Source organism: Lithobates pipiens, unplaced genomic scaffold, assembly GCF_037356315.1.
Source record: "Lithobates pipiens isolate NorthernLeopardFrog02 unplaced genomic scaffold, aLitPip1_a1.2 Scaffold_30, whole genome shotgun sequence".
NCBI classification, from domain to species: domain Eukaryota; kingdom Metazoa; phylum Chordata; class Amphibia; order Anura; family Ranidae; genus Lithobates; species Lithobates pipiens.
The window spans coordinates 38,400,593-38,412,479 of record NW_027507791.1 but is presented as its reverse complement, the minus strand read 5'-3'; the positions used below and the strand labels follow the sequence as shown (position 1 = coordinate 38,412,479).

The following is an 11,887-nucleotide window of genomic DNA, read 5'->3' as shown; positions in this document are numbered from 1 at the left end:
CTCCTGGGGGTTCTTATTATGAGGGGATCACACCATCCCTGTGCTGTGCTGAGTTTCTCCTGGGCCTGCTTATTATGAGGGGATCACACCATCCCTGTGCTGTGCTGACTTCCTCCTGGGGGTTCTTATTATGAGGGGATCACACCATCCCTGTGCTGTGCTGAGTTTCTCCTGGGCCTGCTTATTATGAGGGGATCACACCATCCCTGTGCTGTGCTGACTTCCTCCTGGGGGTTCTTATTATAAGGGGATCACACCATCCCTGTACTGTGCTGAGTTTCTCCTGGGCCTGCTTATTATGAGGGGATCACACCATCCCTGTGCTGTGTTGACTTCCTCCTGGTGCTGCTTATGGTGCTGCTGTCAGTGCTGTATATCATGGTGCTGGTGTGAGTGCTTAATGTCACGCTTCTGATGTCAGTACTCTCTATCACGGTGCTGCTGTCATTGCTGTATGTCACGCTTCTGATGTCAGTGCTCTCTATCACGGTGCTGCTGTCAGTGCTGTATATCGCGGTGCTGATGTCAGTGCTGTATGTCACGCTGCTGATGTCAGTGCTCTCTATCACAGTGCTGCTGTCAGTGCTGTATATCACGGTGCTGATGTCAGTGCTGTATGTCACGCTTCTGATGTCAGTGCCCTCTATCACGGTGCTGCTGTCAGTGCTGTATATCACGGTGCTGATGTCAGTGCTTAATGTCACGCTTCTGATGTCAGTACTCTCTATCACGGTGCTGCTGTCAGTGCTGTATATCACTGTGCTGATGTCAGTGCTGTATGTCACGCTTCTGATGTCAGTGCTCTCTATCACGGTGCTGCTGTCAGTGCTGTATATCACGGTGCTGATGTCAGTGCTGTATGTCACGCTTCTGATGTCAGTGCCCTCTATCACGGTGCTGCTGTCAGTGCTGTATATCACAGTGCTGATGTCAGTGCTTAATGTCACGCTTCTGATGTCAGTACTCTCTATCACGGTGCTGCTGTCAGTGCTGTATATCACGGTGCTGATGTCAGTGCTTTATGTCACGCTGCTGATGTCAGTGCCCTCTATCACGGTGCTGATGTCAGTGCTGTATATCACGGTGCTGATGTCAGTGCTTAATGTCACGCTTCTGATGTCAGTACTCTCTATCACGGTGCTGCTGTCAGTGCTGTATATCACGGTGCTGATGTCAGTGCTTAATGTCACGCTTCTGATGTCAGTGCTCTCTATCACGGTGTTGCTGTCAATGCTGTATGTCACGGTGCTGGTGTTAATGCTTTATGTCACGCTGCTGATGTCAGTGCCCTCTATCACGGTGCTGTTGTCAGATGACTCTATCACGGTGCAGGTGTCATTGCTGTATGTCACACTGCTAGTGATCATCTCCTGCACCCTCTTCTTTGCCTACCCTGGTCCCTGACCTTCCATCTCCTCCATTGCCTTCATGCGCTCCACAGTCCTGAATTGTCAGAACAATTTCCCATATAAAAAAAGAATGCTTGTAGTTATCGATCCCAAATTCACCTCATACATGTATTATATCATTGGCCATGTGGTGGGACTATGTTTGCCCAGCTAATAATTATCTTGTGGCTGCAAATTTGACCTAAAGGTTTGCGAAGTTCACTTCCCATTGAAGTCAATGGGGCCCGCGGTGAACGTTCGGTTTCGCGAACGGTCGGCCTCGTTCGCGGTCCGCGTTCGCGAAACGTCCCGTCGGAAGTTCGTCCATCACTAGAAAGGAGTGCTGATAACCAACAAGTGTGTTTACATTGTGATCAACTGTATTTGGACACAGCTGATCACGTGGTAAAGAGCTGCTGAGATTGGCTCTTGTGATGGACCCCCGTACTCAAGAGGAGTATGTCTGCCATAAAAGCTTCCCTTGCTTAATACCAGCACGATTCAAGACCCCTTAGCTTACCCATTCACTTGTCGAGACATCAGAGCAGGGTGGCACGAAACATAAGACTGTTTATTCAAACACAGGTACAAAGAGATATAAACTCAAGGGACAATCCCCCGCCCCCAGTCAACATGCTAGAAACACAGTGAAGAGGAGCCAGGTGTGGTAACAATGGTGGCCGATAATAGTTCCATAAGCCTGGCTGGGAGATATGTGACTGTCTGGTGACTTAGAACCTTGAGACTGCAGTCACACTTTAAATCTGGGTAACCAAGTGCTGTATGGTCGGTGAAAAGTGTTATTTCCAATGTCAGTGTCACAGGGAATGACCGGGGCACATCAGGCAAATATACCCAGAAATAGTCCCGTACAAGTCTATAACAATAGATAACTTGGTCAGTTCAGGGAATCCAGGTAAACAAGGACAGAGACTAAATGGTGGTTAACCGGTTGTCAACCAGCTGCCATCATACAGCGGCAGGTCGGCACGATCCCACGAGTCGTCGTAGATATACGTTGGCTCGCAGTATCGGGATAGCAACACAGCGGGGGTGCCGATGCTCGTGGCCAGCGGTCATCGTGACCGTTAATGGCGCTTAACCGCTTGCCGACCAGCCGCCGTCATTATACGGCGGCAGGTCGGCACGATCCCATGAGTCGTCGTAGCTATACGTCGGCTCGTGGGATCGGGATAGCAACACAACAAGGGGTACCGACGCTAGTGGCCGATGGTTGCAATGACCGCCGGCCACGAGCATGAGAGGCAGAACAGGGACATGTGTGTGTAAACACACAAATTCCTGTTCTGTGAGGAGAGACAGATCCCCTCTAGTCAGTTCCCTCCCCCTACAGTTAGAAACACACACAGGGAACACAGTTAACTCCTTAATCGCCCACTAGTGTTAACCCCTCCCCTGCCAGTGACATTTTTACAGTAATCAGTGCATTTTTATAGCACCGATCGCTGTATAAATGCCAATAGTCCCAAAAATGCAGCAAAAGTGTGTGATGTGTCTGCCATAATGTTGTAGTCCCAATAAAAACCGCAGCTTGCCGCCATTACTAGTAAAAAAATAATAAAAATGCTATAAATCTATGCCCTATTGTGTAGACGCTATTAATTTTGCGCAAACCAAACAATAAACGCTTGTTGTGAGTTGTGATTTTTTTTACCAAAAATATGTAGAAGAATACATATCGGCCTAAACTGACAAAAAAAATTTTATAAAAATATTGGGATATTTATTATAGCAAAAAGTACAAAACATTGTTTTTTTTCAAAATTGACACTCTTTTTTTATTTATAGTGCAAAAAATAAAAACCGCAGAGGCGATCAAATACCCCCAAAAGTGAGCTCTATTTGTGGTGAAAAAAGGGACGTCAATTTTGTTTGGGTGCAATGTCGCACGACCTCACAATTGTCAGATAAAGTGGCGCAGTGCCGAATTGCACAAAAATGGCCTGGTCATTCAGCAGCCAAATCTTCCGGGACTGAAGTGGTTAATCATAGCTACGATTAAGCGCCATTAACGGTGCGAAACACGTCAGATATCATCTGGACCTGTGTCTCTGATTGGTGTATGGACTAAGCTTTGTCAGTAAAGGCATTATATTGGAGGGGACGGCCGTCCTCTTCTCAACATACTGTAGTCTCTTTAGAGCTTATGGACTTTATTTTACCTTTCACAGAGATAAAGGATTCATCTGAGCGCTCTATCACATTTGGATGATCATTGCGGTGTATTCGTTTAGTACATTTGTACCGTCCAGACTGACTCCTCGTTATATTAGGAATATGGAATGTGGAGTCGGATTCTGATGATTTTATCTCCTGATCATCCTTGTAGAATTTTGTGTTTATTGCAATAAAATCTCTTGTATGATGACATCTCAGAGTCAGGGGGTCTCCTTCATAGATGGCAGATGGAGGTCTCTGCAGGAGGACAAGATCTGAAATGTAATAAAATGATACTTTAGGTTGTTCTATTCACACCCAACAATCTGTAATGATGGAGATGAGATGGACGACTCACTTATTGTAACATTTAGGAAGACGGGATCACTGATATCACCACCGATGGTCTGGCACTGGTAATCTCCTCTGTCCCGTCCTACTGAAGATCTAATGATATGAAGGTTCTGTTGATCTCCTTCTATCTTTGTCTGGTTTCTGTACCAGTGATAGGTTCGGGGCTCCTCTGGTACAGTAGACGGCACATCACATGTTAGAGTCACATCATCAAAGTATAATATATTCCCCCAGTTGGGTGTGAAGGTCACCACAGGTTTGATGGCCCCTCCTATAGAAGAAAAGAGATCACACAGAACACATAGAGAGCACAGTGTGCAGCAAAACACAGAGAGGTGAACACATCTTGTATGAGAAAAATACATTCTCTATAGAAATGGGAATGTTTGGAGTCCCGGGCACAGGAAGTTTCCAAAATGTTGTTCAATCTCTACTTGCTGCCACGAAAACTACTCCCCTTAATCCTTATGCTGCCAGAGCCATTTTGGTATTTTTCGCACACATTTTTAAAAAATAATTTTAGGCCTGAAGATTATCCACTAGCTGGCTGCCTCACGTATGAGTACGGTGGCAAAGCAGCTCTCTGATCACTCTCACATAGCTAGCATGTGATCCTGCACTTCTGGGTAGGAGGTGCGCAAAATATCAGTGCCGTTTCGTTTGTTAAAACGATAACGAAAATACCAGAAATTCGGACGAAAACGAATGCACATGTCTACTGATTACTGTATAAATATCACTGGCAGGGAAGGGGTTTTACACTCAAGGGGTTTAATGTGTGTCCTATGGAGCGTTTCTAACTGTGTAGGGGGTGGGACTGCCTGGGGGAGGAGACCAATTGTTGTTCCTAAGCATTAGGAACAACTAATCAGTCTCCTCACCCCTGACATAACGGAGATCTGTCTATTTACATTGACAGACCTTCGTTCTTTCTCTGTGTGGGGCGATTGCGGGTGCCTGACAAACATCGCGACAGCTGCGCATGCGCATCGGCTCAGTCGTCACGCTGCGGGCGTGCGCACGCCACCTGGTGGTCTTAAAGTGCCCGGCGTACAGCTATGACGGCTCGCCCAGGGGAGCCAACCTGCCGCAGTATAACTGTGGCGGCTGGTCGGGAAGCAGATTAACACACCTCCCAGGTCTATACATAAAGGACAAGAAAGAGGACAGTGAGTGTCATTTTTGTTGAATAACATATCAAAAAAGTATTGTATGTGTATTCGTTATGTGTATATGTATATCTTATCCGTATGTTATCCGTATCTTCCCTATCTTCTTATTGCTATTCTTATTGTCTTATTCTTTCTAGCTTACCACACAGTGTACCTAAAACTCCTGAGGAAGCTCAGATGAGCAAAACATGTTGAGTGGTATATGCCGATTGGTATCTTTTGTCACAAATCAACTGTGGGCGATCGAGAATACACATACAATTTTCATATATATATATATATATATATATATATATATATATATATAAGTGTCATTTTTGTTGAATAACATATCAAGAAAGCATTGTATGTGTATTCGTTATGTATATCTTATCCATATCTTCTTATTGTTTCTAGCTTACCACACAGTGTACCTAAAACTCCAGAGGAAGCTCAGATGAGCGAAACATGTTGAGTGATATACTCCGATTGGTATCTTTTGTCTCAAATCAACTGGGGGCGAAGAAGAATACAAATACAATTTTCATATATATATATATATAATGTAATTTTTGTTCAATAACATATCAAAAAAGTATTGTATGTGTATTTGTTATGTATATCTTATCCATATCTTCTTATTGTTATTGTTTCTAGCTTACCACCCAGTGTACCTAAAACTCCTGAGGAAGCTCAGATGAGCGAAACATGTTGAGTGGTATACTCCGATTGGTATCCTTTGTCTCAAATCAACTGGGGGCGATCAAGAATACACATACAATTTTCACATATATATATATGAGTGTCATTTTTGTTGAATAACATATCAAAAAAGCATTGTATGTGTATTCGTTATGTATATCTTATCCATATCTTCTTATTGTTTCTAGCTTACCACACAGTGTACCTAAAACTCCTGAGGAAGCTCAGATGAGCGAAACATGTTGAGTGGTATACTCCAATTGGTATCTTTTGTCTCAAATCAACTGTTTTGTCCTGTAGAAAATTTGATGTGGGTCATTTTAATGTGCTTTGGTTACTACGCATTTCATTTGCAGTTAAATAAAACTTTTATTATGGATATCTTTTGAATATCTATCTATCTAAGTCCCGGGGTTTGTTTACCCCGCTGTCCTCCTTCTTGTCTCTTTATATATTTAGGGATGTGGTGTTAAGTTTGTTGTTTTCAGCCCTCATTACTCGTTTTGGTCTATACATAAAGGGTTAAATGTCAGTTCACTAAAAAAAAAAAAATTGTAAGTCCGTTACCGGTTTGGGGAAGTGCCATAAAGTTGTATGTGGGGATGCAGAGTCACCGCGGTTTCCTGGAGCAGCCTTAGTGAAGAGATTATTCTGGCAGTGTGCAGGCAGGTGCCACTCCAGTTACTGCCATTTATTTTCTCAGTGTTTAAAACGGTGTAATTAAGTTGGTGCCTCCGGGTTATGAAGGGTTAAATTTTCTACTCCGTTTCCCAGGTTTTCATAGTGCTGCCCCCAGTTGGTAGCATATAAATACAAGGGAAGGGCGGCCTCGTGGGCTGCTGCCACCGGTCACTCCACATATGGGAACCAGAGAGAGAGGATTGTGTAACCATGTAATCGATCTTTGCTTCGTCATCTCCCCTTGATGTTACCCTCTTCGGGGTTCCGAGGACATGAACTAATGGACTTCATATTGAACTTTCATGGTGGACTTTATGGAGTTTGTCTACATTCAGAGGTATGATCAATTTCAGGGCAGGGATACCAGGAAACACCAGGAGTTAGAGGAATTGTCAGGATACTATCTGCTTTTGCGCAAAAGTTATAGTGTCTACAAACTATGGGAAAGATTTATGGCAAAAATTTATAAATTTATTTTTTACTAATAATGGCGGTGATATGCGATTTTTAGCAATACTGCGACATTGCAGCGGACTGATTAGACACTTTTGAATAAAAAACAAATACCACCAAAAGAAAACTCTATTTGTGGGAAAAAAAAGGACGTCAATTTTGATTGGATGCAACGTCGCACGACAGCGCAATTGTCAGTTAAAGCGACGCATCGCAAAAAATGGCTTGGTCGTTAACCATTTTCAGACCGGACCAATTTGCTGGTCAAAGACCAGACCACTTTTTGCGATTCGGCACTGCGTCATTTTAACTGACAATTGCGCGGTCCTGCGACGTGGCTCCCAAACAAAATTGACGTCCTTTTTTTCCCACAAATAGAGCTTTCTTTTGGTGGTATTTGATCACCTCTGTGGTTTTTATTTTTTGCGCTATAAACAAAAATAGAGCGACAATTTTGAAAAAAACGCATTATTTTTTACTTTTTGTTATAATAAATATCCCCCAAAAATATATAAAAAAATATTTTTTTTCCTCAGTTTAGGCCGATACGTATTCTTCTACATATTTTTGGTAAAAAAAACCCGCAATAAGCGATTATTGATTGGTTTGCGCAAAAGTTATAGCGTTTACAAAATAGGGAGAGTTTTATAGCATTTTTATTAATAATTTTTATTATTTTTTTTTACTAGTAATGGCGGCGATCAGCGATTTTTATTGTGACTGCGACATTGTGGGGGACCCATCGGACATTTTTGGGACCATTGTCATTTATACAGTAATCACTTCTATATAAATGCACTGATTCCTGTGTAAATGACACTGGCAGTGAAGGGGTTAACCAATGGGTAGCAGTGTAGGGGTTAAGTGTTCCTAGGGGTGTGTTACTAACTGTGGAGGGGGCTGGGCTTTCATTTAGTGAACATTGATCTCTGCTCCAATCACATGGAGCAGCGATCAGCGTCACTAGTTGCTAGGCAGAATGAAGAAATGTTGTTTACAACGGCATTTCTTCATTTCGCCGCTCCGTGAGACGATCGCGGGGATGCCCGCGGCGATCGAGTCCGCGGGTCCGGCGACCGGACTCACGGAGATCCCGACCAGCGCGGGAGCGCGCCACCGGCGGCGCGCTCCCGATTGCAGGGCGGCAAATTTAAAGGGACGGAAATGTACGCCCATTTGCCTGCCCGTGCCATTCTGTCGACGTACATCGTCGTGCGCTGGTCGGCAAGTGGTTAAGGGGGTAAAATCTTCCGGGGCTGAAGTGGTTAATGAAAATCAATAAACGAAATTAGTGACCCAAATCCCTTTTTTTTTCTTTTTCTTTTTTTTTTTTTAGAAAACATTAAAATCAACCTTTTTTTTTTAGTACTATTGTATTTATAGTATATTATCCAGTATCAGGTCTATACTCACCAGATTTCCCCATGTTCAAAGCTGAAAAGCCAAAATACACTTTTTAGAAAATATTATATACAGTACACGTCATTAAAACATATCTAATGCATTTAAATGCTTTTTTCTTTAGTTCTCACTTAGAAATTATACATTTTTTTATGATAAAGCTGTTAAGATCACAGTTTTCTATTGGTCACCAGTAGAAGATCAAACCGCCACTTTCTCTTAGGTGATAAGTAAGCATGGAAAAACGAATGCCTAGTACGCACGATGAGAAAATTGGACAAAAAAAAAACACCACTTTTCAGGGGAGCGATCGTACGATAATCTTATCGCTAGCATACAGTTTTCGACAGTTGATCGCGGCAGTTCTGCCCCACACACGCAGTCGTAAATTCCGCCAGAAAAAGTCCGATTGGATTATGTTGTTGGAAAATCCGAAAGTGTGTGGGCTCTATCAGACTTTTTCTGGCATAATTTCCGTCGGAAAAAGTTTGAGAGCTGGATCTAAAATTTTCCGACAACAAAATCCCATCGGACTTTTTCCGATGGTGTGTAGTGAATTCCGACGCACGAGGTGCCATGCATGCTCAAAAAAAAAATTGGAGATGAAAGCTATTGGCTACTGCCCCCTTTATAGTCCCGTCGTACGTGGTTTGCGTCACCTCGTTCTGAACGATCGGATTTTCCTGATAACTTTGCGTGACCGCGTGTATGTAAGACAAATTTTCGGCCAAAATCCGATGGATTTTGTGGTCGGAATGTCCGACCGTGTGTTTGGGGCATTCAACCGAAATTATTAGAAGGGAGAAACACGAAAATTTTTCTCTCGCGATACCGGAGCGTCCAATTTTCCTTTAACCAGTTCCCAACCGGCGCACGCCGATGTACATCGGCAGAATGGCATGGGCAGGCATATTGGCGTAGAGGTACGTCCAATTTTAAATGGCGGCCTGCCATCGCGAGCGTGCCACCGGCTGGTCGGGACCCCAGTGAGTCCGGTCGCGGGTCCCGCGGACTCGATCGCCGTGGGCATATCCACGATTGTCTCAAGGGGCGGCTGAACGAGGAGATGCCGTTGTAAACAGCATCTCCCCTTTCTGCCTAGCAACAAGTGACGCTGATCTCTGCTCCATGTGATTGGAGCAGAGATCAGTGTTCACTAAAACAAAGCCCAGCCCCCCACAGTTAGTAACACGCACCTAGGAACACTTAACCCCTGCACTGCCACCCCCTGGTCAACCCCTTCACTGCCAGTGTCATTTACACAGGAATCAGTGCATTTGTATAGCACTGATTGCTGTATAAATGACAATGGTCCCAAAAACGTGTCAAAAATGTCCGATGTGTCCGCCATAATGTCGCAGTCACAATAAAAATCGCTGATCGCCGCCATTACTACTAAAAAAAAAAAAATATTAATAAAAATGCCATAAAACTATCCCCTATTTTGTAAACGCTATAACTTTTGTGAAAACCAATCAATAATCGTTTATTTCGATTTTTTTTACCAAAAATAGACAGTTCCTACAGTGCCCATTAGATGGTGAACATCATATAAGAAGAAGAGGGGTCACCATACTTTGTTCACAACAGATGCAAATATAATGAGTGTGTTTTACCTAAAGCCTTCAACAGGTTCACACCAATGATTTGTTTTGTGTGTTTCATGCGATCCCCAAAGGAAAGACATTCAGCCGATACTCAGATAATGGAAAGAATAAAAACTTTCTACTTACATAGGAGCAGGATGGCGAGGACGACAGACATGGCAGCCGAGACCTAGAAGGTGTGACTGTCTTTCTGAGAAGCAGAAGTTACGAGTGTCTTCACATTTCCTGAGCTTTTATACATGGACATTTCATAAGAGTTAAAACCAATGGCGTAAAGAAAATGTAGAAAGAGGAATAATCTGTGAGAATCAAATCTCAAACAAAACTTATATTAACATTTGAGGGTGGACATTGCTGGTCTGCACCCAGGATTGCTGGTCTAGCTGGATCATACAATAGTGAGGACCATGTCTGTAGTCCAATGTTGTCACTTTGGCAAGGTATGGCTTCCATTGCACTACCTCACTGCATAGTACACTCAGGTGATACCATATGGGCAATCTATTGGGTAAATGTACCATATGGGCAATTTATTGGGTAAATGTACCATATGGGCAATCTATTGGGTAAATGTACCATATGGAAAATCTATTGGGTAAATGTACCATATGGGCAATCTATTGGGTAAATGTACCACATGGGAAATCGATTGGGTAAATGTACCATATGGGCAATCTATTGGGTAAATGTACCATATGGGCAATCTATTGGGAAATGTACCATATGGGAAATCTATTGGGTAAATGTACCATATGGGCAATCTATTGGGTAAATATACTATATGGAAAATCTATTGGGTAAATGTAGCATATGGGAAATCTATTGGGTAAATGTACCATATGGGAAATCTATTGGGTAACTGTACCATATGCAAAATCTATTGGGTAAATGTACCATATGCAAAATTTATTGGGTAAATGTACCATAAAGAAAATCTATTGGGTAAATGTACCATATTGGCAATCTATTAGGTAAACGTACCATATGGGAAATCTATTGGGTAAATGTACCATATGGGCAATCTATTGGGTAAATGTACCACATGGAAAGTCTTTTGGGTAAATGTACCATATGGGCAATCTATTGGGTAAATGTACCATATGGAAAATCTATTGGGTAACTGTACCATATGTGAAATCTATTGGGTCAATGTACCAAGTACCATGTACCATTGCACTACCTCACTGCATAGTACACTCAGGTGATACCATATGGGCAATCTATTGGGTAAATGTACCATACGGGCAATCTATTGGGTAAATGTACCATGTACATCCTGTCCTGTCGTCCTTGCCCATATGGTACATTTACCCAATAGATTTCCCATATGGTACATTTACCCAATAGATTGCCCATATGGTACATTTACCCAAAAGATTTCCCATATGGTACATTTACCCAATAGATTGCCCATATGGTACATTTACCCAATAGATTTTCCATATGGTACATTTACCCAATAGATTGCCCATATGGTAGATTTACCCAATAGATTTCCCATATGGTACATTTACCCAATAGATTGCCCATATGGTACATTTACCCAATAGATTTCCCATTTGGTACATTTACCCAATAGCTTGCCCATATGGTACATTGACCCAATAGCTTGCCCATATGGTACATTTACCCAATAGATTTCCCATATGGTACATTTACCCAATAGATTGCCAATATGGACATTTACCCAATAGATTTTCCATATAGTACATTTACCCAATAGATTGCTCATATGGTACATTTACCCAATAGATTTCCCATTTGGTACATTTACCCAATAGCTTGCCCATATGGTACATTTACCCAATAGCTTTCCCATATGGTACATTTACCCAATAGATTGCCCATATGGTACATTTACCCAATAGATTTCCCATATGGTACATTTACCCAATAGATTGCCCATATGGTACATTTACCCAATAGATTTCCCATATGGTACAGTTACCCAATAGATTGCCCATATGGTACA

General features: G+C 42.6%; 1 protein-coding gene across 1 annotated transcript; it reads right to left on the bottom strand.

The window, feature by feature from the left end:
• Positions 1-3,527: 3,527 nt before the first annotated feature.
• LOC143942164 (low affinity immunoglobulin gamma Fc region receptor III-A-like) lies at positions 3,528-10,159 on the bottom strand. The gene is made up of 4 exons (XM_077463423.1): positions 10,042-10,159; positions 8,321-8,341; positions 3,925-4,191; positions 3,528-3,841 (listed from the first exon to the last, which is right to left on the bottom strand). Exons 1-4 carry the CDS (start codon positions 10,070-10,072, stop codon positions 3,528-3,530), a joined length of 633 nt encoding a protein of 210 aa, XP_077319549.1. The 5' UTR covers positions 10,073-10,159.
• Between the last annotated feature and the right edge of the window lie 1,728 nt (positions 10,160-11,887).